This window comes from Rhinolophus hipposideros (genome assembly GCF_964194185.1).
Source record: "Rhinolophus hipposideros genome assembly, chromosome: 5".
Lineage (NCBI taxonomy): Eukaryota > Metazoa > Chordata > Mammalia > Chiroptera > Rhinolophidae > Rhinolophus > Rhinolophus hipposideros.
The window spans coordinates 49753888-49781511 of NC_138051.1; the positions used below are offsets into that span (position 1 = coordinate 49753888).

At 36.2% G+C, this 27624-nt stretch overlaps 1 protein-coding gene across 2 annotated transcripts in view; it reads right to left on the reverse strand.

The window, feature by feature from the left end:
* Nucleotides 1-25780, reverse strand: part of MNS1 (meiosis specific nuclear structural 1) — a 35015-nt gene extending 9235 nt beyond the window's left edge. For both annotated transcript variants that reach the window (XM_081049307.1, XM_081049308.1), the window contains exons 1-7: nt 25676-25780; nt 24693-24914; nt 15188-15315; nt 8400-8502; nt 5520-5749; nt 3707-3923; nt 3493-3600 (exon numbers count right to left, since the gene is read on the reverse strand). In XM_081049307.1, the coding sequence (XP_080905433.1) occupies nt 3493-3600; nt 3707-3923; nt 5520-5749; nt 8400-8502; nt 15188-15315; nt 24693-24914; nt 25676-25678 (1011 nt within the window). In that variant the 5' untranslated portion in view covers nt 25679-25780. The remainder of the gene's footprint in view (nt 1-3492; nt 3601-3706; nt 3924-5519; nt 5750-8399; nt 8503-15187; nt 15316-24692; nt 24915-25675) is intronic.
* Between the last annotated feature and the right edge of the window lie 1844 nt (nt 25781-27624).

Sequence of the window (27624 nt, forward strand, 5' to 3'; positions counted from 1 at the left end):
TATACGAAGAACTCATACAACTCAATAGAAAACAACAATCCACTTAACAGAAAATGGTCAGAGGACCTGACTAGACATTTTCTCTGAAGAGGACATCCAGGTGGCTAATAGACATTGGAAAAGCTGCTCAACATCACTAATAATCAGGAAATGCACGTCAAAACTACAATGAGGTAGTATTTCACACCTCTTAAAATGGCTATCATCAAAAAGACAAGGTAAGTGCGGGCAAGCATGTGGAGAAAAGGGAAATTTTGTGCACTACTGGTGTAATGTAAATTGGTGCAGGCACTATTGAAAACAGTAGGGGGTTCCTCAAAAAATTAACAATAGAACTACCTTACCATATGATCCAGCAATCCCACTTCTGGATATATACCCAAAGGAAATGAAAACAGGATATTCGAAGAGATGTCTGCACCCCGTATGTTCAATACAGTCTCAGTCAATAGCCAAGATAAGGAAACAACCTAAATGTCCATCAACAGATGAATGGATAAAGAAAATAGTTGTGTGTGTGTGTGTGTGTGTGTGTGTAATGGAATATTAAGCCATAAGAAAAGGAAATTCCGCTATTTGTGACGACATGGATGGACCTTGAGGGTTTTATGCTAATGAAGTAAGCTGGTCAGAGAAAGACAAATAATGCAATGGTAACATATGTGGAATCTAAAAAACAACGGTCAAATTCAGAAACTGAGTAGAAAAGTGGTTGCCAATGGCTGGAGGGTGGGGGAAATACGAGGAGGTTGGTAAAAGAGTATAAACTTCAGCTATAAGATGAATAAGGCCTAAGAATCTAATGTAAAACATGGTTACTATAGTTGATAACACTGTATTGTATAATTGAAATTTGCTAAGAGAGAACTGTCCTCACCAAAAAAATAAGTATGTGAGGTGATGGATGTATTAATTAACTAGGTTATGGAGAATCACAATGTAAACATATATCAAATCACCACGATGTACACTTTAATCTTACACTTTGATGTCAATTATAACTCAAGAAAATAGAATTTTAAAAAATCAGTGAAATTGAAAAACCTAAGTCCAGAATGACCAAATAAATGAAGAAACAAATGACCAATATCAGGAATGAAATATGGGATAACACTAGAGACCCTGCAGACACCCAAGGATACTAAGGCAATAGTAGGAACAATTCTACAGACGTAAGTCTGGCAACTTAGACAAAATGGGTCACTTCTTTGAGAAATAGAAGTAACTAAAACTCACCAAATATTAAATAAGATAATTTGAAGAGCCCGATAACTATTAAGGATATTGAATTAATAATTTAAAACTCAAAGACTTAAACTCCAAGCCCAGATTGTTTCACTGAAAAGTTCTACCAAACATTTAAAGAAGAGTTAACACCAATTCTACATACTCTCTTCCAGAAAATAGGAGGGGAACACTTCCCCATTCAGATTATGAAGAGAGTATTATCCTAACACCAGTATAAAAAACAAAAACAAATGAAAAAAACCCTAAAAACCAATATTCCTCATGAATATGATGCAAAAATTCTTAACACCATATTAGAAAATAGAGTTTAGCTGTATATTAAAAGGATTACACAACATGACCAAGGAGAGTTAATTCCAGTGATGCAAAGGGATTCAGTACTCAAAAAAATCAATGTAATCTACCAGGCTAAAGAAGAAAAAGCACATCGTCGTATCAATGGATGTAGAACATTCATTTAACAGAACTTAATACCCCTTCATGTTAAAAACCTTCAGGGGAAAAAAGGCATAGTAGAGAACTTCGTCAGTTTAATAAAGAGCATCGACAAAACACTACAATTAAGAGAACGCTTCCCCTTAAGACAAGTAACAAAGAAAGTTAATATCTACTTTCATCTCTCTTATTCCTCATAGTGCAAACCAGGACTAGAAGTTTTATCTAGTGCAATATGGCAATAAAAAAAGGAAGTAAAAGGTACACAGATAAGAAAACAAGAAATAAAATTGTCCTTATCCATAGAAGACAAGACTGAGTACGCAGGGGGAAAGAAAAACTAGAGCTACTAAGTGAATTCAGCAAGGTTGTAAGGTACAAGATAAATATAAAAAAGCTAATTCATTAGCAATGAGTAAACACACACTGAAATTAAAACTAAAATTCCATTTACAATTGCTAAAAAAAAATATTTAGTTGTAAATCTAACAAAACATAGGATTTGTATGCTCAAAACTATAAAACGCCAATGAAAATGGAGAGTCAGATTGTGTTCATTGATTGGAAGATTTGACATAGTGAACATGTCAATTCTCCCCAAATTGATATTCAGATTTAATGCAATTCCTATCAAAAATCTCAGAAGACTATTTGTAGACAGAGACAAGATTATTCTAAAATTTATATGGAAATGCAAAGGAACTAGAAAAGCTAAAACAATTTTGAAGACTCACTAGATAGCTACAGTAGTCAAGACCATGTGGTAGAGGGACAGACACATGGATCAACAGATAAAATAGACATCCCAGGAATAGGCCCATACAAATATGCTCAACTGTGTTTAACAAAGGTGCTGCCAAAGCAATTCAGTGTAGAAGAGAGAAGCTTTTTAACAAGTGGTGTGGAGCAACTGGACATCCAAAAGCAAAAATTGAACCTTGACTTAAGCCTCATACCTTATACAAAAATACAAAAAATTACCTGGAAATGGATCACAGGCTTAAATGCAAAAGTCAAAAACTTTTAAGGGAAAAAAAGGAGAAATTCTTCAGGATCTAGGCAAAGACCTCCTAAAATTGATACCAACATTGTTCAGTTGGATAGAAATTGAAAACATTTGCTCAGAGAAAGACCCTGTTAAAAGGATGAAAGACAAGCTACAGCCTAAGAAAATATTTGTGAATCACACACCTGACAAGGATGAGTATCTAGAATACACAGTGAACTCTGAAAATTCTACAATAAATGAATAACCCAGTTAGAAAGACAGCAAATCATCTCGATGTCAGGTCAGGTTTGTTGGTATTGTTGTTCAATGCTACATCCTGCGGTTCTCTATTTATCCTATGTATTAATGAGAAGAGATATTGAAATCTTCAGTTATAATTATGGATTTGTCTATTTCTCCTTTTGGTTTTGCCAGTTTTGCTTCATGTATTTTAAAGCTTTATTTAGGTTCATACACATTTAACCCTAGTATTACCATGATTTCTACTCCACCTTGCTTTTGATTAGTGTTTGTATGGTATATCTTTCTCCATCCTTTTGCTTTTAAACTATGTGTCTTCATATTTAAATTGTGTTTCTTATGAACAACATAGTTGCATCATGCTTTTCATGGAAGTTTGTGAACTGCTGCTAGGGGTTAGCGCTTTTATCCATCCTGAAAATTTCTCTCTTAATTGTAGTATTTATACCATTTACATATAATGTAATGATCAATATGGTTGGGTTTAAATCTGTGTTCTACCGTTTCCTCTCAAAATGATATTCTCTATGTTAATCATGCTTTCAATTTCCAAAACTTACTTTTAGTTTCCTATTATGAATTTCAGCTTGTTCTTCCTGGTATAATTCTTGTCGTACTTGTTCCAAATCTTCACGTTGCTGCAGCATCTCTTCCAATTTCTGAGTCAGCTATTAAATTAAAACAGAACAAAACCCTCAAACATTTATAGGAATGAAATCCTATAAGAAGCGTTTCAGAATTTCTGCAGTGTTAAAGAAATGGTTATTTTAATACCATATTCTGAAGCTGTAGTCTTTTTTCTTCATTTTCTTGAACTTTTGCCATCCGATTTTCTTCTCTTTGTTGCTGCATGTTGGCAAACTCTATGATTTTTCTGTTTTCTTCTTCCATCTCCTCACGTTTCTTTTTTCTCCAGAGAGCCTGCTCTTTCTGAAACTCTTCTATATACCTTCGAGTTGTATTCATTTTTTCTAACTTTTGTTGTCTTTCCCTAAATGCAACAGTGAGTGCAGTTTTATAGCAACAGAAATAATAAAATATCGAAAAATCAGTGTTATTTACTTCAGTCAATAATACGGAAAAAGTGGCTTACCTATTTATAGTTTGTTCATTCATGCAACAAACATAGTGTTTACAATGTTCCACTAAGTATATGACACGTATGAATTTTCTCTGAATATAAAATACTACCATGCCTCTTCTCTAACCTATTAATGAAGTTTTATGATCTCATTTCAGAAAAGCTACAACCTGTTTACATCTGCCTCACAGCACTCTATACTTCAAGTGTCTACCAAGGAAATTCATTAGAAAACAAGTCCTCTAACATATGATACGGGCATATTTAAGAAAAACAAAGGTTTAGTCATTGTCATTTAATAAGTACTTATTAATTACCAGATAATTATCATGCTAACAAAGACAGTTAAGAGTTGGTCTCAGTTTATGTGATCAAAACCTATACAAAGGACTTCCTGTGTATCAGGCACTGTGTAGGTACTTACCTCTTCCAAACAACCCTGAGATCAGTTTAATGTAAATATATATATATATTTGGTCTTTATTTTATTTTCTCCATAACATTTCCCATTATCGGAACTTATCTTAAGTATTGACTTACTTATTTGTTTCTTACCAGTCCCCTGCCATCAGAATGTAAATTCTATGAGGAGAGGTACCTTTATTTATTTTGTTCATCAGTATTTCCCCAATGCCTTAAAGGGTGCCTGACATAGAGTGGGTACTAAAGTCTGGGTTGAAAAAAATGAATGAAAAAGAATGAGTATCTAAAGGTAAAATAGTCATTCACTTCCAGCCTAGTACATAATTGACACTGAGTGAATGAAAAGGTCAAGTCGTTATCCATACAGTTCCTATGAAAAACAAAGCATCATTTAAAAATGAAATATGATAATTAACAAAGGGATAGAGTCTTGTCAGATGGGCAATACACATAAAGCCTTTGAACTGTTATGTCCTGGACGTTTTCGTGATCACTGTAATGTTGGCCTCAGTCCAGCACTAATGAGCGGGGTGTCCTGAGTTCCAGGTTGACTTGACGGTTTCACAGCTTCTTATACGATCTGTCCATTTTTCATGGAAAGGTTGGTTTTGTTTCTGTGCCTGGCTCTCTGAGAGGAGGCAGTTTACATGGTGGTTCGGAGTATGGACACTAGAATCAGTTGTCGTGGGTTTATCCCTGTTCACTACAAAAATGACCTTGTGTGAGTTATTTTACCTCCCCCAAGTTTCTTCTTTGCCTATAATCCTACAGCACTTGCCTCATGTCTTAGTCTGCTCGGTGTATTATAACAAAATACCATAGACTGGGTGGCTTTCATAAGAAACAAATTTCTCACAGTATCCAGGTTGGGAAACCCAAGGTCAGAGTGCCAGCATGGTTTATTCAAGGCAGGGCTCTCTTTCTGGCTTACAGACAGTCATCTTCTGGCTGTGTGCGAGCGAGTGAGTGTGAGAGAGCGAGAGCGAGAGCGAGAGCGAGAGAGAGAGAGAGAGAGAGAGAGAGAGAGAGAGAGAGAGCGCTCTGTAAATCTTTAGGTATGTAAGAAAGTTGGGATTAACTTACAATTGATCTTCTTCATAGATTTTCCTAACAATTTCATCAATCATGAGTTTCTCTTTCAGCAATTGCTCATAAGCTTCCTGCTTTTTCTTTTCTTCTTCTTCAAGTTGTTTCTCTAAGTCAAGATAGTATTGTACTTTCAATTTATTTCGTCTGTCTTCTGCAGCATTCTCTTCCTTTATCATTCTCTCATGTTCTTCCATCATGGTTTTGGCTATTTCAGCATCACGTTTCTGTTATTGAAATGAAATTCATCATTCCATGTTCAAATCTGAGCATAGTATGATAGACTATTTTAAACAGATGTAACTGAATATTGTAAAGCCTGTTACATAAATATTTTCATCTGTCCAGGTAAAAAGCAATGGTAAGTCACAGTCACCTGAAGCATTTGAATGACGAGTCAGACTCTAACAAGGCTTTCTTATTCCTTCAAGTAGCTCTCAGGGCAATGCATAATAAGGAGACTTAATACGTCAATCTTGGAAAAACAGTAAGTAAAATTAGAAGTACTTTATTAATAACTATGTTAACTGCCAAAGCAGTACTCATCTTTTTCTTGTATTTTTTATTCTATTTAATGTTGGCAGTTTTCACAATTGTTATCTCTATTGTATATCAGCTGCTATCTGGAGTAAGGAGGGTACAGGCAGACCTCAGAGACACTGCAGGTTCAGTTCCAGACCACGTAAGAAAGCAAGTATCGCCATAAAGTGAGTGGTGATCTTTTTGCTGGTGGAGGGTGTTGCCTCCAAGTTGTAAAAAACACAGTACGTGTGGAGCGCACTGAAACAAAGCGCAGTAAAACGAGGTGTGCCTGCCCTGTCTTTTCCATACAGGGCTGCTATGAAAAGGCTCTGCGCAACACTTAAAGTTTCTTCCAGCTGAAACTTTCTTCCCTGCCGCTGGCCTTTGAAGTCTCCCTGTGCTCATTTATTAAAGGCTCTTTGCAATCACCTTAACTTAAAAGGGTCACGTATGTCACTGTTTGTTTTCTGCAGCTTTTATTTCCCTCATTCAAGACCAATCCTTCTGCGTGAGAGACAGTCTTGCTTCTTGAATAGGTTAAACCCCTTATTTGTTTTAAGCATTTTGAAGTCATTTAACAAAATGTAAGTTTTAACTTAAATATATTGGGGCAATTTTAAAAATTATCTTTTACCATTGTGATCACATCCCAACTGGTTTGATGCTCGAATGGTTAGCAGCATCAAACATAAAAGAAACAAATTCAAATACAAATGTTAAATGCCGTTCTTGATCTAACCAATGCCTTTAACATATATGATGTTAATATGACTTGATCAAAATTCTGTTTTCTTAGCATATGTTGTACTAGGTTATTAAAAAATATATAAAATAACAAAAACATGTATTATAGATTACCACACACAGAAAGACAATATTCTCATTTCACAGATTAAAAAAAACAACAATTAAGGCTTAGAAAGACTGAGCCAAAACTAGACCCTAGATATCCTGACACCTAGTCAAGTCCTAGAGGTATTTGACTTTATTTTTTGTGGATCAATTTTCTTTAGAAAATAGCAGCAATTCTTTCATGAATCAGATTAAAATGTCTACAATTGCCCTGAGCAACCTCAATTATCAGGGCAATTAAAACTGCAAACTACTGGCCAAACAGTATATTGTTTATGTTCCACTGTATTTTGGAAAGAGTAGAACTATATGGCTGAGGGAATGAAGTCTTCTCACCCTTTCCTACCACGTGCCAAGCACAGGCCATCACTGTTAACAGCAGGCTGTGTAACCCTCCAGATGTTTCCTATCACACATGCACACACACACACACACACTGTCAGCACTGCTCTTATTTGATGCCTATATTGCAGTGCACCAGTTAAATATTTTATATCACCCCTCTAATTGTAAATGAGTATGAGCCTGTGTTGCTATATACAATACACACACACACACACACACATATATACATATATATATATACACATGTATGTTGATATCCACATACATATAATATGTACAGGCTTTTAAAACAAAAATGATCTACGATATGTATTATTTTCCAACTTGATTTTTCTGCAACTTTCCTTTTTTCCTTTTAACCTATAATATATTCTGTTGAACTTTAAAAGCCAGAACATTGACCTCTACCTTTTTCTTTAATAGCTGTATGACATCTTTTGAAAGGGATCTGGGAGACAGGGAACTCTACCACCAAAATGCTCTATATAATAATAGAGAAATGAGAGAAAGGAACTTAAAAGCTGTGTAATGTTGCAATCAGCCCTTTTCATCTATGTGTAGCCTTTCTTTGTGACAATGAGAGCTCAAGTGATGATGTGCACCTGCTTGTAAGTGTTAACTCAGTAAACCCTATTTTGTATTATATTGTATAACCACTGGTGAGAGTGTCTGAAATGCCCTCACCCATGAGTAACTCTTGCCCTGAAGTTGGCAGTATGTCAGGAGTTAGAAAAGGGCATAAAATAGAGGGAAACATGATAAGAAGAGATTGCTGTTTATAAAATAAAAAAGTTTGCTATCTAAAATTATAAAATACTTTATTTTTTAGGATACTTTAAAAAATTAAAAAATTAGTAACAACTTGTACTGTATTGGTTTGTCAAAGACCATAAAGAATGCTGGAGTTACTGAATACAGCCATTCATTTGAAGCAGCAACCTAATTCTTTGTGTCTCTGAAAGGTTCTAACATTAAACAAGGCTCAATAGTAAATAATCCATCATTTCCTATACGTTCAGGATCTATCTGAAAAGTATAGAAGCATTTGAGAAATCTAGCAGTGTAAATTCTTTAAAAATGTAACAATTTTCAAAACGTTTTTACTTTTCTAAGTGATGCTAAAAATACAGAAAACATAATGAGTAGAAACATGATTACCATTTGCTCGTATTTAATGGCATCCTTTTCAGCAATCTGAGCTGCCCTTTCTTTATTCATGTAAGCTGCTTTTAATTTCTTCTCCAATTCTCTGAGCTCAATACTGTTTTAAAAAAAGACAGAAATTTAAATTTGAGGACCATATTGCTCTTACTATTTTAAAAACAATCTATATTTGAAATGTAAAATTCTTTCTACATGTGTAAAACATATTTATATTATTATTTAAATATTTTGAAAAAATATCCTTTTCTCCATTCATCCAAAGAAAAATCAGAATGCATGTGAAATGGGACATTGTAATTAATTTTTTAGACAAACCAACCCTTTTATTTTCAATAATCATCACTACGAGTCTTTTTGCCAGTGCCTGGCTCAGAGAAGGTGCTTCTTCAATATCAGTTAAAATTTCTGTCCAGCTACTAATACTATCAAGCTAAAAGAACTGTAGTGGTGGGGTTTAAACCTAAGCAAGTTACTTAAATTTTGTTCCTTGGTCTTAGTATCTGTGAAAGGGGTAGTTAGGTGAACTAAATTAGTTAATTGTGCATAAAGAGCTTAGAAAAGTATCTATTACACAGTAAACACTAACACTATAAATGGTAATAATTTTTTGATGATGATGAAGACGGAGTGACCACAGGCAAGTTTGTTTCTCTTCTCTGGGCTTGTTTACTTACCTGTTTAAAAATGGGAATTGGGCTCAGATCATCTCTGAATTACTTTTGAACCTATCACTTTCTTAATCTTAGTGAAAACAATATGCTATACAAAACTTTTCATTTTAATATGCCAGTCATAATTCTAAATGTGACAGAATACAAGAATTCTGAGTTGGAAGAATCCTAATATGTCACCTAGATGAACATCTGAATTCTTACAGGAACACAGAGGCACTTACTTAATTAGAAACTCAACTTACAAGTACCCCATACCTACAAAGAGAGAGTCGTAAGGAGTAAGGGAAGAGAGAGAGTCTTGGTGTTAGGATTACGTCCTTGCCTTTACTACTGTAGGTGCAAAGGTGTATGAGAGAATTGTCCTCTTTCATAAAAATATTATAAATGAGGATTAAATTTCTAGGTTAGTCTATATATTTTACTCTACTAAGAGGCTGAGATACATTTTCAAGGGTTTTTTGGGGGGTTTTTTGGAGTTGGGTATTAATAATTGTGAGTCAATGTACAAACCTAATCACAATTTATAACATTGCCTCTACCAATTTATAATATTGCCTCACAATTTATAATATTGCCTCAAATTTCAAACAGCCAATGTGCAAATAAATGACATTCATTTGAAGGACAAGTGCACACATTTCTATAGAAGTGAAATTTCTGAGTCACAAGGTAGACTATGTTCAAATTTAGTAATAATGCTGGTTTTACAATGATTTGTACAGATTTATATTCTCATAAAGAGTCCCAAAGTGTTTCCACTGCTACACATCCTCAGTAACACTTTTTAGTCTAGGCATTCTTTTAAATTTTAACTACTTTTGTGGGTGTGTAATATATGACTGGGGTTTGAAGTTATGTTTCCCTGTTACTAATGGAACTGAGACCTTTTCATATATTGTGAGTCATTTATATCCCTTCTGTGAAGCTCTTGTTCAATATTTTTTGTCCATTTTTACACTGGATTGTCTACTTATTTTTGCATAAAAGTTCTTTATATATCATGGATACAAATCTCTTGGTTATATGCATTGCAAATATCTCTTTCCAGTTTGTGGTTACTCTCATAGTGGTTTCTTTAAATGAAAAGAAGTATTCTAATTCACCAGTCTTTTTCATCATTGTCAATGACTTTTGTGTCATGTTTTCATAAATGATGCCCACCCCACAGACACAAAGATATTTTCTTATATTAGTTTCTCAAAGCTTTGTTTCACCATTCGTTTTTAGACTACAACTCTTCAGGAATTGATTTTTGTGTGTGGTACAACATAGAAACCAACTTCATATTCTTCCATACGGATATATAATTGATCCAGTACCATTTTATATTTCTGAATGCTCTGCAGTATCAGTTTTATCATAAAATAAGTGTGCATATATGCATGGAACTGTTTTTGGATTATCAATCCCATCTTTCCTAAACTGGGGTTCCATAAGAGTATTAAGCCTCACAGAAAATTGAGTAATTGTATTTTTAAAAATTTTCTCAATGATTGTATGTAGCTGGTATTATTTCAGATCCATAGTAAGTTAACTCATTACATATAATGGATGCCTTAGGTCATTAGGGCTAAATTTTCTGGTTTGGAAGAGCAGCTCTATTCCATTGATCCATTTGTTTATCCTGTACTAAAACCACTATCTTAATTATTATAGTTTTAAAATAAATATTTATATTCTGGAGAAGAAGTCTCTAAATTTTGAGACTTCAGGTCAAAATGGCAGAGTAGGTAAACGCTGTGCTCGCCTCCTCCCACAACCATATCAAAATTACAACTAAATTAGAGAACAACGATAATTGAGAACCGCCTACTTGACAACTAGCTGAAAAAAATTCCTATAACTAAGGACATAAAGAAGCCACATCAAGACAGGTAGGAGGGGTGGAGACATGGATCATCTGGCCCCACACCCATGTGTGGCAGTTCAGAATCAGAAGGGACACCTCAGCTGCAGAGGTTCCGCCTGAGGAGTGAGCGGTCCCAGCCCCACACCAGACTCGCCAGCCCAGGCACCAGTGCTGAGAAGAGGAGTCCCCATAACAACTGGCTGTGAAAACCAGTGGAAATTGCATCAACGTGAGGAGGAGGACAGTGGGAGACCAAAGGATTCTGCTTGAGGAGCCCACACACAGATTCACTCGCTCACAGACTCGCTCACAGACTCACTTGCTCTGGGCTTCAGCACAGTTCAAAAAGCACAAGGGACACATGGGGAAGAACTAAATTGACTAACATCAGGACAAGGCCTGAAAGGACAGGGTCAGGGCAGCTTTCTCCAGGGAAAGAAGCTGTTGTTCCTTTGCTGAGTGCTCCTTCCACCCAGCCAACAGGCACCATATCTGAGTCTCCATTAACCCTGCTAACACTGTTGGCACTGTCCTGGTGATTCCCTGAGATCCTGCCCCACTCAACTGACATGTGGGGCCCAAACCTCTTCTAGCAGCTTTCCCATACAAACAACCTGTCTTGGCTCATGCTGTGGACTGTACCACTGGACCCCACAACACACTTACTATATAAGGTTACTTTGACAAGACTGGGAGACACAGCAGCTCTACCTAATACATAGAGACAAACACAGGGAGTCAGCCAAAATGAGGAGACAAAGAAACATGTCCCAAATGAAAGAACAGGGCAAAAATCCAGAAAAAGAACTAAATGAAATAGAGACAAGCAATCTATCAGATACAGAGTTCAAAACACTGTTTATAAGGATGCTCGGTGAACTTAGGGGAAGGATAGATGAACTCAGTGACAACTTCAACACCAAAAAAAGGAGTTAGAAAACATAAGAGCAGATTAGATGAAGCACAGCATCAATTCAACGATCTGGAGAGAAGGTAGCGGAAAACACCCAATTGAACAGCAACATATAAAAAAAATTGAAAAATAATGACGATAGTAAGGGACCTCTGGGACAACATCAAGCATACTAACATTTGCATCATAGGGATCCCAGAAGGAGAAAAGAGAGAGCAAAGAATTGAAACCCCATTTGAAGAAATAATGATGGAAAACTTCCCTCACCTAGAGACGGAAATGATATACAAGTGTAGGAAGCACAGCAAACAAGATGAACTCAAAGAAGTCCACACCAAGACACATCATAATTAAAATGCCAAAGGTTAAAGACAAAGAGAGAATCTTAAAAGTAGCAAGAGAAAAGCACACAAGGGAGCTCCCGCAAGACTATCAGCTGATTTTTCAACAGAAAATTGCAGGCCAGAAGGGATTGTCATGAAATATTCAAAGTGATGAAAAGTAGGACCTACGATCAAGATTACTCTACTGAGCAAGGCTATCATTTAGAATCCAAGGAAAAATAAAGAGCTTCCCAGACAAGAAAAAGCTAAAGGAGGTCAGCACCACTAAACCAGTATTACACGAAATATTAAAGAGACTTCTTTAAAAATAAAAAAGATCACAAATATCAATAGGAAAATATAGAAAAAAAATATTCTCATTGACAAACGCAAACAATAAGAGTGGACCAATCAACTATAAAGCTAGTACTAAGGGTAAAAAGCAGAAGTAGGAAGATCATGTGTAATTCAACAATAAATTAAGGGATACACACACACACACACAAAAGTAAAAAAAAAGACAACAAACATGAAAGGAGTGAGTAAAAACTGTCAGTGTGTGTTCAAAATTAAGCAATCATCAATTTAAACTAGACTGCTATAAATATAGCTGGTATATATGAAGCATATGGTAACCACAAATGAAAAATCTACAAGAGATACACAAGAAATAATGAGAAAAACATCCAAACACAACATTATAGAAAGTCATCAACACACAAGAGGAGAGGGCAAGAGAATAAAGAACAGAGAAGTACTATAAAAATAGTCAGAAAACAATAAAATGGCAATAACTACATACCTATCAATAATTACTTTAAATGTAAATGAACTAAAGGCTCCAATCAAAAGACATAAGGTGGATAAATAGATACAAAAAAACAAGACCCATACATACATACACTAAAACAAACACTAAAGTGCACAAATCTGAAGTGTACAACTTGTAGAATGATGTAAAACACCTGGCCATATGCTTATTGGCCAAACTCTGCTTCACTTAACTCTCAACCATATTTCTGGAATCAGCAGAAATCTACAGGAGAAATGCAGCTATAAATGCCAGGCTTACCATTCTGGTTTCCTTCCTCTCCCAGACCTTACTTTTATACTTTCTCCAGATTGTTCTCAATGGGAGCATTTATCTGAATCACCTAGTCTACAACTGCTAGAAATGGAAATTTCTCTATTTAATTCTTATATCAGTGAATTAGACAAACAGGGTGAAATATTTCACCTTCTGATAATATAAAACCATGAGTGACAGCTAACAAATGATTGGCAAATTAAGGTCCAAAATGATAGTTTGAGACTAGAACAACATGAAGACATTAGCAGTAATTCTAACTCTTTTTTTACAAATTAATCCCTCAGAGAATTTGATTCAGAGAAGTTGTGGACCTAGAAAAATACACATGGGTATATTTGCCGAACATATAAATACAGAGGGTGCCAAAAATATATATATACACATTTTAAGAAAGGAAACAACTGTATTAAAATTGTAATAATATATACCGATAACAAAAGATGAATACAAGTCATGTGTATACATTTTTTTATAATTTAATGAGGCTCAAAACCCCTGAAGCTCACCCAAGGGTCATATCAGATTCTGCAAAGCCCTGCTCAGTTAAGATAAACCGGGCCGGCCTGGTGGCTCAGGCGGTTAGAGCTCTGTGCTCCTAACTCGGAAGGCTGCCGGTTCAATTCCCACATGGGCCAGTGGGCTCTCAACCACAAGGTTGCCAGTTCAATTCCTCGAGTCCCGCAAGGGATGGTGGGCAGCGCCGCCTGCAACTGAGATTGAACATGGCACCTTGAGCTGAGCTGCCTCCCGGATGGCTGTTGTTGGTTGGAGCGCAGGCTCTCAACCACAAGGTTGCCGGTTCGACTCCTGCAAAGGATGGTGGGCTGCGCCCCCTGAAACTAGAAAACGGCAACTGGACCTGGAGCTGAGCTGCGCCCTCCACAACTAAGACTGAAAGGACAACAACTTGAAGCTGAACGGCACCCTTCACAACTAAGATTGAAAGGACAACTTGACTTGGAAAAAAGTCCTGTTCCCCTTCCGCAATAAATTCTTAAAAAAAAAAAAAAAAAAAAAAGATAAACTGTAACTATCAAAATAACTTTCCAATATATTCAACTATCTAAGCACAGGATGGGCATTTAGTTAGCCCTGAGTTTTAAACAACAGGATGACATGGCTGCCTCTAAAAAGTAATTCGATTTTAGGCAATGACATTAAGAACATATTCTAGAACAATGTGGGTTAATAGTCCCACTATTAGGTGTATGAAGCAGTACCCTGAAGTACAATGATATAAAGAAAGAAATTGTGGGGGCAACATATTGTTAAGGACCACCAATCTAAATAGATCTACAGAGAGAATGGTGAACAAATAAAGGAAGGAATGAGGGATATTTAAGTTAGAAGAAAACATTTAATGGATTCATAAATATGAAAGGATGTCATACAGAAGAACTAAATTTGGGTGGGTTTTTTTTCCCCATCAAATAGCAGAACTGAGATAAATGCATGGATGTTACAGGGAATTTTACTTTACGACAACAGGGGGAAAAGATTATTGAAGTTGGGGCTGAATGAAAAAGGAAGTTCCTATCACAGCCACTAGAGGTGTTGACCACAGCTGACCAGCCACTTTCCAGAAATACTGTAGAAAATTTACTTAAGGATGTAAAATTAAATGAGGTATCACCTAAGGTTTCTCTTAAGAACAGGATTCCATGAGTCTATATTTTATAAGAGGTCACTTTAAAAATTATGTTTAGAGGAAAGAGCAAAGGAAATTGATTTTTTTCACCTTAAGTATTAACTTCCAAGAACACAATTCTTCTCACAAATGAATATATATACATGTCATAAAAAGCAACAAATATTTCCAGGCAAAATATTAGCTAAGTGCAATGATGAAAGACATTTCACTCTTAGGTCTAAGCATTACATAAAAGTTTAAAGATAAAGACTAACTAAATGAAATTTATAGAAACCAGGATACCTGTTTTCTCTAACTTGTTGCCTCATCTTTTCATCCTTTAAACTTTCGTGTTTTAGTTTTGCCAATTCCATAGCCAATTTTTCTTCTTGTTCAAGCTGGAGTTCCTTCAATCTTTTGTTTTCTTCTGCCTGAATGAAAAAACAAATAACTTTAGTTATGTCCTCCAGAATCAGATTTAATTTTTCATCTAGGTTAAATTTTTTATAACAGAAAACAACAAGTGCCTTCAGAGCAACAATCAACTATTTTAAAATACACGCTATTCAGTAAATACTATTCTAAATATTCCAAGTATCATAGAAAATTTCAAATATCCAATAGTGAGAAACTATTAAAGTACACCCTCAGGTAGCCATCTTCAATAATTACCAATATTTTGCTAATCTTTTTTCTGTACTCTTCCACTCCACTCTTACTTTTTCTTTTTTTTTTTGCTAGAGTATTTTAAAACAAATCCTAGATATGTCATTACCATGTATATAATTCAATATTGATCTCTACCTAATAAGAATTTCTTCCTATAACAACCATACCATTAACATATCTAAATAAACAATAATTCCTTAGGAAGGTCTAATACCTTGTTCATATTCAGGTGTCCCCACTTGTCTCAGAGATGCTTTTATTTTTTGGTTTGTTCAAATCAAAATCCAAACAAGGTCCACATATTGTATCTAGTTATCATTTCTCCTAAGTCTCATTCTGCAATTGTCACCCTCAACCCCCGTACATATACACTCTTTTCTTCCAAGCCATTGATTTGTTGGAGAAATTAGGACCTAACTCCCAGAGAATGTCCCACATTCTCAATTTGACTGATTGCATATCCACGATATCATTTAACTTGTTTCCATTTTGTGTTTCCTGTAAAGTGGTAGAAAGATCTAGAGGCTGATTAAATTCTGTATTTAGGAAAGAATAAGCACATGAATAAATGTTCAACATCATTAACCACCAGGAAATGCCAGGAAGTTGAAATTACAGTGATATCAACTATACTCTTAAGCATTTATCCCATAGAAATGAAAACATGTTTATTTAAAAACCTGTGCCCGAATGTTTACAGATTTATTTAAAAGAGCCAATACTAGAAATCCTTCAACAGGTGAATGGTCAAATAAACTGTGGTACCGCCATACCATAGAATACTACTCAGCAACAAGAAGGAATAAAATACTGATACAAGCAACAACTTGAATGAATCTCTAGGAATTATTCAGTGAAAAAAAATCCAACCCCAAAAGGTTACATACTGTTTGATCCCATTTAGATAATGTTCTTGGAACGTGTTCTTTATTTTAAACTTGAGATATTCAGAGCATAAAATTCACCTTTCACAATTCACAACTCAATGGTTATTAGTATAGTCACAGTGTTGTGCAGGCATCACCACTATCTAGCTGAATTTTTTTAATAGACTAGTTTTTTGGAATTTTGGGTTCACAGCAAAATTAAGAACAGAGTTTCCATATACCCCCTGCCCCCACAGATGGTCAGCCTCCCTATCAACATCCCCCCACCAGAGTGGGACATTTGTTAAAATCAGTAAAGCTACACCGACACATGATCATCTCCCAAAGTCCACAGGACTCTTGACTGTGGTCCTGGATATGCAAACCTACACGTTTACACTAGGATTCATTGTTGGCATTGTATATTACATGGTTTTGAGAACTGTATAATGACATGTATCTACCGTTACAGTATACAGAGTAATTTCCCTGCCCTAAAATTCCTCTGTGCTTTGCCTATTGTTCCCTTCCTCCCTGAAATTCCTGGCAATAACTGATCTTTTTACTACCTCCATCGTTTTGCCTTTTCCAGAATGTCATATACTTGAAATCATACAGTATGCAGCCTTTATAGATTTGCTTCTTCCATTTAGTAATATATATTTAAGGTTCCTCCGTGTCTTTTCATGGCTTAATAGCTCACTTCTTTTTAGCACTGAATAATACGCATTTTCCATTGTCTGGATTATTTACCCATTCACCCCCTTAAGGCCATCTTGGTTGCTTCCAAGTTTCGGCAGTTATGAATAAAGCTGCTGTAAACATCCACGTGCAGGTTTTTGTGTGAACATAAGTCTTCAAGGTTCCAAAATGTATCCATCATTCCAAAAAGAAACCCCATACCTGAGAGCAGTCACACCAGTTCCCTCACACCCCAGCTCCCTGGGAACCATTCATCTACTTTCTATCCCTATGTATTTGCCTATTCTAGATATTTAATTTAAAGGAAATTATACAATATGTGGCATTTTTGTGTTTGGCTTCTTTCACTTAGCATAATGCTTTCATGGTTCACCCATGTTGTAACACATATCAGTAATCCATTCCTTTGTAGGGCTGTATACTATCCCATTGTGTAGATACAACACATTTTGTTTATCCATTCATCAGCTGCTGAGCATTTGGGTTGTTTCCACTTTGGCGCTATTATGAATAATGCTGCCACGAGTATTCGTGTGTGAGTTTGTATGTGTATGTATGTTTTTCAATTATCTTGGGCATATGGTTAGGAGTGGAATCGTTGGATAATACAGAAACTATGTTCAGCTTTTTGAGGAACTACCAAACTGTCTTCCACAGCCACTACAGCCCTACACTATTTTACATTTCAATGTAATAAACAAGAGTTCCAAGTTCTCTATATCTTTGCCAACACTTATTATCATTTTTTAAAAAAATTATTACAATCCTCGTGGATCCGAAGTGGTATCTCATTGTGATTTTGATTTGCATCTCTGATGACTAATGATGCCGAGCATCTTTTTTGTGCATCTTGCTCATTTGTGTATCTTCTTTGGAGAAATGGCTATTGAAACACTTTGCTCATTATTTTTGTTTTTGTCTTTTTATTGAGTTGTGTATGCAACATTCTTAAAATGACAAAATTATAGAAATGGAGATTATATTAGTGGTTGCCAGAGTTAAGGATGAGGTAGAGGCAGACAAGGAAGAGATGGGTTTGCTTATAAAAGGACAAAATCAGGGATCCTTTTGGTCACGGAATTCTTATGTATCTTATCTGGGGTGCTGGATATGCAAACGTACACATGATAAATTGTACAGAACTAAATACACACACTCAAACACACACACAATAATACTAAAAAACGAGCACAGGTAAAACTGGGGAAGTCTGAACATGATTGATGGATTGTATCATTGTTGGTATCTTGTTTGTGATACTGTACTATAGCTTTTTAAGATGTACCAATGGGAGAAATGTGGTACAGGAAATATACAATCTCTCTATTATTCCTTACAAGGGCATATGAATCTACAATTATTTCATTAAAAATTTTTAATGAACAAAAAGCAACAACAGGTACTGGTGAGGACACAAAGCAACTGGAATTCTTACACATTCCTTAAGGAAATGCAAAACAGTGCAGCAATTTCAGAAAGCAGTTTGGCAGTCTCTCATAAAATGAAATGTACACATTCTATATGACCTAACCATCCTACTCCTGGATTTCTACCCAAGAGAAATGAAAATGTATGTTCACACAAATGTTTGCAATCAAATGTTTATAGTAGCTTTATTCATAATTGCCAAAAACTGAAATCACTCAGATTTCCTTCAACCTGTGATGGATAAATAAACTGTGCTATATCCATATAATGGAATACTACGATAGCATTCAGCAGTTAAAAGGAATGACTCATGCAATAACATGGAATCTTAAATTTGTTTTGCTAAATGAAAGAAGTCAAACCCATATAATTCTATTTATATGATACTATGGAAAAGGTGAACCTATTGTGACAAAAAAGAAATCAATGGTTTCCAGGAATAGGGGGTGAGCAGTTGACTACAAAGGGGTAACATGAGGGGACTGTGGTGTAATGAAATTGTTTTGCATGACATTGTGATGGTAAAAACAGAACTCTATGCATTTGTCAAAATCCATAGAACTGTATATCACAAAGAATGAATTTTATAATACGAAAATTAACAACAAAAATCAACCAGTACATCTATACCATGTACTACTACCCAATAATAAAATAATTATTGATACATCCAACAACATGGATGAATATCAAGAGCATTATGCTGAGTTAAAGCCTACTCAAAATGTCACAGACATATGATTCCACATGTATGGAGTCATAGACATGATTACATTCATACAACATTCTTGAAATATGAAAATTATAGAGATGGCAAAGAAATTAGTGGTTGCCAGGCATAGTGGGGACTGATGGCAGTATGACTGTAATGGGGTAGTGGGAATGAGGTCTTGGTGGTGATGGAACAGCTCTGTCCTGAATGAGGTGGTAATTGTACAAATTCACATGTGATGAAATGACACAGAAGCATATAAGCATACTGTACCAACGTCATTTTCCAGGGTTTGATATTGTACTGGTTATGTAAGATGTAACCACTGGGGGAAACTAGACCTCTCTGTACTCTTTGCAACTTCCCAAGGATTTGTAATTATTTCAACATAACTTTTTTAAAAATGAAATACACCAGATGTGGGGGAACAATGGAATGCAGACTATGAGCAATTAACTGTATTAAAAATCAATCATAACCACACTGCAGGCAGGAGTGGACATAAGTTTGAAAAACTGACCAGATATTGTAAGGCTAAAGGGAAAAGAACTGTACTCAAATCTGTATTGTAAATTTGTTCACAGGAGTGCAGGTTAGCAATTGTGAAATTACTTTATTTGTATACTGTGGTGGAAAGAATAAGTAAATATATTGTATGCAATGAGAACCAGCTTTCTTTTTGTTGGAGAAAGTAGTTACAAATAAGGAAACAGGAAAGGCTAAAATGACCACTGTGGTGCCAGATTGTAATCAGCGGTACCAATGTAATCTCATAGGTTTTTTTATTAATAAATATATGCAGGTAGACACAAAAGTAAACAGATCTATATATATGCATTGATTAGTGTACATTATTTTCTATTTATTTCCACTTAGAGGGAGTAGAGCAGTAAAACCCCAATAATAATGAGCACACCTATCATTCAGATCTTGATTTCTAAGTACCATTCTCTAACAAAAGGAACAAAGCCTCTTTAGAGAAATGGTGGATCTCAAGGCAAGGCAAGAATATGCTGAGCCTGGAATATGTTGTGGTGCCAAAAAGCAAGTAAATGCAAAAACAAAAAGAAAAGAAAAAGTAGATTGTGATGTCAGAAGGGCACAGAAGATAACTTGAAAACAGTTTCCAAAGGCAACATTGGAACAACTGGAACAACAAAATAAGGAACAATAGTACTGGGTTATAACCAAAAGTATAAAATAAATATCAAATAATCCACACTGATATAAATAAAAAACTGAATAAATATATGGGGAAAAGGGACAACTCTTTCTTACAGAAAAATTCTAATTAATAAATGAAGAAGGAATGAGGCACATAAAAAATTACCTCTAGAACCTGAAAGTAATATTTGTGAAGGTAAGATTCACCAATGCTAACATTAGTGCACAAAAATTTAAACAGGAAACAGAATATTTGCATAGTCTCAAAGTGTCTCCTTCAAAACATTTAGTATTTACAAAGTACAAAATAATTCTAAAGTGTAAAGCTTTACAGATGAGAATCCTGATAGAGACCACCTTAACCAAGTGATCAAGATTAAAATCAAGAATAATACATATCAATATAATACACGAAAAGGCCATTACGGGCCCCCATCAGTTGACTTTGAGTTGATCAAAAGGGAGATTCCCCCGGGTGGGCCTAACCTAATCAGGTGAGCTGATGCAGCTGAAGTCACAGCCCTTTGGACCTTAGGGAAGCAAACTGCCATGTTCTGGACAGGGTTGTGTGGCAGGGAATGCCAATCTCTGGGAGATGAGGACCTCAGTCTTACAATTACAGAGCATGAATTCTGCCAACCCCACGAAGACTCCAAGATCCAGATGAGAATGCATTTCAGACAACACCTTGATTTCAGCCCTTTGAGACCCAGCAGACAACCCAGCTGCACCACATTTGAATTTCTAATCTACAAAAACTGTGAGGTAATCAATGGATGTTGTTTTAAGCCACTAAATTTGTGATAACTTGATACAGAGCAACAAAAAAATGAATATAACAAATGAACTGTAGTCTTTAAAATTGTCAAGATCATGAAAGACAGAAAAAAGTGAGGAACTCTCATAGACTGAAGGAGACTAAGGTTGGAGGACACTAAGGAGACATGACAACTAATTCTGATCCTGGAACAGAAAAAAGACATTAGTGGAAAAACTGATGTAAATCGGTGTTTAAAATCTGAATAAATCCTGTACTTAACAGTTTTGTACCAAGGCTAATTTCTTCATTTTGATAATTGTTCTACAACTATGTAAGATGTTAACATAAAGGGAAGTCAGGTGAACGGTATACAGAAATTATCTATACTGTTTTTGTAACTCTTCTCTAAATCTAAATTTATCTCAAAATAAAAAGTTAAAAACATGTATATTTCCAAGTTCAATCTACTGAAAAGACCTGGAATCAATGATAACCCAAGAATAAGAAGCACATCTAGCACCCAAGTTGTCTCTACATATTATTTCTACTAAATGGTAACAGAGTTCCTTGGTACAATGATTGATTCCATATGTGAAGCAAGAAATTTACAAAATGAGCCTTCCATTAGTCCCGGTTTTCCCGAGAAACAGAACCAATCGGATAGGAATTGGCTCAAGTGATTATGGAGGCAGGCAAGTCCCAAGGTTCTGCAGGGTGAATGGGAAAGCTAGAGACTCAGAAGAGCCAATGGTTTAGTTCAAATCTAAGTCTGAAAAATTGAGAACCACGAAAACCAACGGTGTAGTTCCTGGCAGGCTTGAGACTCACAAGAGTCGATGTTTCAGTTCAAGTGTGAAGGCAGGAAAAAAGCTGATGTCCCAGTTGGAAGGCTGTCAGGAAAGAGGAGTTTCCTCTTACTCGGCCTTTTTGTTCTACTCAGGCTTACAACTGACTGCACGAGGCTCACTCTCATTAGGGAGAGCAATTTGCTTTACTCAGTTTACAGATTTAAATGTTACTCTTACCCCAAAACACCCAGAATAATGGGTGTTTGACGCATATCTGGGCATTCCATGGCCCAGTCAAACTGACACATAAAATTAACTATCACTAGCCTGGAACATTTTGTTCTGATAAAAAGCAAGGAAACTATCACAGATTAAGGTCTTGTCAAAAGGACACAGAAACAATAAAAGGGGATCCACTGGCCAAAGATGGGACAATTTGAACATCCAAAAGAGTAATAATAAATGCAATTAATTCAAGTATATAAAGACCCATGAGTCCATAAAGGTAATTTTTCAGAAAGTCAAAAACTAAAGAAAACAAAATTTTAAAAAACAACATAGGCAGATACCAATGGAAGTGACTAAGGCACCAACTCTTTACTCTGAAAATCAACTATCTCCCTTTCCAGTAAGAACTATACTTAAGAACTATATTTTAGGGTACTAAATAACCTTGGTTGATGAGGGAAAGTTCTTTACAGAGCAATTTCAGGTAAATGTGAAAGGAATAACAACATTAGAAAAACAGTGTTTTGCAACCGCTGATGAAGGAAAAGATTCATTGGTGAAGCCACAGATGAAAGTTTGATGGGGATCTTTATAATGGAGGAGCCAGGCTATCTCACTAAACCCACTGATCACTGAAAGTGGGACAACCAGACATCATGTGCCTGCTGATGTGATACAACATCAAGGATAGCATCACCTGTGGAGTCGTCGCCAAAAATGTTATACACAAATCTAATCATGCCTTTAGGGCTAACTTCCATTTAGAGGAAATTTAAGAGATAGTGGAACAAATTAAAGGAACCAATGAGGACACAAACAGGTAAATTCAGAATGTAGGATAAGCCCACACAACAATTGGCCTAATTTAACAAGTTAAAAATATGATGTTAAAAAAAATTAAGGATGAGGGAAGGTCTGTTTTAGATTAAGACGGACCTAATAGACATAACAACCAAATAATACTGTATGAACCTTGTTTAGATCTTGATTAAAACCAACCAACTGTAAAAGCAGATTTTTGACACAATTACAGAAATTTCATTATGAAATGGTATTAAATGATACCTACAAGTTATTTATAATTCTATTAGGTAAGGTAGTGACATTCCTTATGCTACTATTAGTAAGAAAATATTTTATAACATGCATATTGAAGCATGCAGGAGAGTCATATAACTGGGATTGTCTTTAAAATTTAAAAAAAAAAAAAAAAAAAATTGAGGGCCGGCCAGGTGGCTCAGGAGGTTAGAGCTCCATGCTCCTAATTCCGAAGGCTGCCGGTTCGATTCCCACATGGGCCAGTGGGCTCTCAACCCCAAGGTTGCCAGTTCAATTCCTCGAGTCTCACAAGGGATGGTGGGCTCCGCCCCCTGCAACTAACAATGGCAACTGGACGTGGAGCTGAGCTGCGCCCTCCACAATTAAGACTGAAAGGACAACAACTTGAAGCTGAATGGCACCCTCCACAACTAAAATTGAAAGGACAACAGCTTGACTTGGAAAAAAGGTCTGAAAGTACACACTGTTCCCCAATAAAGACCTGTTCCCCTTCCCCAATAAAATCTTTAAAAAAAAAAAGAAAAGAACAGGAAAAAAAGTCAAATCCCTACGATCTTGCTCAAGATTAAAAAAACATGTCTAAGCTTCTGGAATTTGGAACTCACAGGGATAGATACCACTTTTAAAACTTGTGTTAGCAACTCCCCACAACTTTCTACAAAATGTTGAACACACAGAAGGTACTCAAAAAATACTGAAATAACAAAACACCTTTTTAACATTTACAAGAACTCATTTCTTACCAGTTTCCTTTTTGCTACCACCCTCATCCTTTTAAATATTTAGAAATTTCCACTGAAAAATTATCTCCATATTTTAGGAATTATATACATATAAATTGTACCTGAAATCTTTAAGGCAGTATTTCAAAAATCAAAAATATGAGTAAATTCATAAGTGCTCATTTTCTGCCACTTAATAATATACATGTTTAAACTCAATAAATTTTTTAAAAAGCTATTCTTAAATTTTTGTCTTTAGAATTTTATGGAAAGCAACCAAATTGTACTTACATGAACAAAACTGTGGAAGTTAATAATTATGGATTTTGTATTTATGGGAAAAAACACCTGAGTGCTTACTCTGTTCCCATGACTATTCCAAGAGCTTTGCATATATTAACTCATTAATTATTTTTAAAAATCCTATGAAGTAGGTACTATTATTATTACCATTTTGTAGATGAGGCATAAAAAGTAAAAGCTGCCCACTCAAGGTTCTACAGCTAAGATATAGCGGGACTAGGATTCAAAGACAGTTTAGCTCCAAAATCCCAGCTCTTAACCACTGCACTGGGCTGACTTACAATGAGGTATCCTTTGACTGATGATGTCATTGTCTGTCTACTCACTCCAGCATAGTAGTTGGCTTTCAGCATTTCCAAGGAGCAAATGAAGAGAAAAATGATGTAAGAATGAATAGTAAAACTTACCTTTTGAATGGCTTCTTCCATATCCAACTCAAATTGTTCATTCTGTAATAACCTGAGGAATCTCTTGCGCTCAACTCGGTCATCAATTTCATTCTGCACCATTTGGTTCTTGATTTGATTATCTATCTTTTTTAGTGCCTCAATATGCAATCTTGTGCAGTAGTTTTTATCTACTAACTTCTGATGCCTTTCACTGACACTCCAAGTTCCCCCTTTGGAAGCCTATAATGCAAAAAATGAAAACAAAATAAAAGTATGCATAGTTTGGTGTTCTAAAGTCTGATTTTTAAAAACAAATTGATATAAGCGCCAGTAACAAAGGATACAAAGATAAGTAACTAATAAAAGAAGGGCCTTTGGCTTCCTTCCTAAATTCGGAGAAATATACGTAATAAATGAGTAAACATGGTAGATAAATATATTGTTATATCAGGGAAGTAGGGACTACTATTTTTACCCATCTTATAGATGAGGCGTGAAAAGTAACAGCAAATTTACCCAAGGTTCCTCAGCTAATAAATAGCAGCACTAGTATTCAAGACGCGCAGTCGAGCTCTCACAGACCAGCTCTTTACCTCTGTCCAGGGAACTCCTCTCCTCATCCCACCCTACAACCCCCACCTAGGCCATAAAGCTCTGTTCAGATGCTCGTCAGGTCAACCCGCTGCTACTTAAATCATTCACTGTCCTGGACTTTTATTTCCACTCATTTGTTCATTGGTTTTTAAATCTCTTCCTAAATTTCCTGAAATACGCGAAATAAGATTTTTAGTAGGCAGACCTAATAGTGTGGGGAAAAGGCAAAAAAGGCTGGAAGCCACCAAGAGCGTCCTGTAAGCACCTGAGGCCTCTGAAAGCAAATACAAGTTTCTTATTAATTCTCAGGTCTGGCACTTCAAATCCTTTTAGAGAAGCAGGTTAGCTCTAAACTACAATTCAATCAATAGATAAACAAATTGTTTCGAGACCTCCGATCGGCTCACCATTTTGGCGGAGAAAAACGCTTCTCTCCAGCTACCACCTCCGGCCGCAAACGCAAAGGCCTACTGAGCTCTTTGGCGTCTACACGGTTTCCCGGCAACCGCCGCGGTGGCGCCCTGAGCCCGACAAAGGCGCGGCCTCCCATTGGACAAACAAGATCCAATAGGCCGTGAGCTTCTTGAGGGGCTGGCGGGGAGGCTACTTCTATTCAACCAAAGGAGACGAGCGGGAAGTTCAAATCTTATGTCCTGATGCAATCCCTTTGCAGTGTAGTAGGGAGCTCAAGATTTCCTTCCAGCGGATAAACTCTGGTAGGGTTGAGGTCTGTGGAAACGGTTTACACAGAAAAACACAAATTCCTTTCTAGTACATGAGACTACAGTCACTTTCCACGCACAGAACATCCTGTACTCTCAGTGCTTACCTGTTCTGCCTGGGTCGACGATTGCCTTTGTCTTGGGCAGTGGGAGGCACAGTCTGTCCCCCTTGCTGGGTAATTGTGAAGCACTGGGTAACACTTGCTTCCTGGAGCCTTCTCGCCGCCCACAGAAGCTTTTGGTAAACTTTGGGAATAAAATGTATGGACCACGTGGATCTCATTTTGCTGTGTAATACATGGTCCAGGTGCCAATGAGAGGACAGATGATAGCAGGATGTTGGTCTGATTTATTCTATTGGCAGGTTAAACACTAAAGTCCTTTTTTTTTCTTTTTTCCTTTTTTTAAAAATTATTAGTCTCAGGTTTACAAAGCAACATAATAGTTAAACATTTATACCCCTCACAAAGTGATAACCCCCCTCCCCCAATCTACTACCCCTCTGACATCTCATATAGCTGTTACAGTTCCACTAACTGTTACAGTTCCACTGACTCTATTCCTTATGCTGTGTAAAGTCCATTTTTAATGAAAGAATTTAACAGGAATGGGTCAGAGAAATTAATCAAGTATATTGATTTTAGAGATGACATTTAGAAAAATCTCATCAAAACTAAAAAAAAAAAATTACGGTAGTAAGTATGAGTACTTTAGTTCGTGTTATTTAATTTGAAGTCCACCTTATGTGACGATATGTCTGTTTAAAGATTAATGACCAAAAGGACTTCCAGTTTCAGCTCCAATATATAAAAAGCTTAGAAGTTGACATGTCCATCCTTACTACCAGAAAAAGCTGAATAAACTGAAAAATAATCACTTTTCTTGGACTAATCATAGAACTGAGGTTACAGGGCAGCCCACCACCCTGAAATCTGAAGAGGTGAAACTCAGGAGTCACAGTCAAGACCTACTCACCTGGAGCAGAAGCCACTGAAGCCATAAACTAGTAACAAATATTAATTTTGATGAACTGCTGGAGATTGAGTATAGACTAGCGTGACTACTGGAGGCTGCAGTCTTTGGGAGACCCCCACACTTCCATGGGTTTTGCCTCCAGGAATCCCCCAGCAGGTTCTTACAATGAAGAACCAAGAAAGATCTCCTGTAGGATGAGAATAATAGTCACTATGAAATATGTCTAAAGCCTTCTCCATTATAATAAAGTCCTACTTTCCAGAGGAAACTATTTTACCAGAGCCTTATCCCACCTGGGGCAAGGACATTTCTCAGACTACAGCCCCTCCAGCCTTCCTGTCTTACCGAAGTGGACAGAGAGGAGGTAGGAAACACTTGTGAAGATCACAGCCCTACTAATAGAAATTTAATCATAAAATTATAGAACATTTTTCCTTTTCCATGCTTTACCACCACACCAACAGTGCTCCAGTGTAATTACAGTTGGTTACAGCTGGGAGAGCTACAAAATTCACACTCTAACAAGAAATTCTTAGAGAAATCCAAAGACAGCAGGAGACAAAAACAAAAACACGAGAGGAATTTGAAACCTCTGGAACCTATAGCTACAGTAAACATTAAACACAGCCTAACTTCTAGTGATATAATAAAAAAAACCT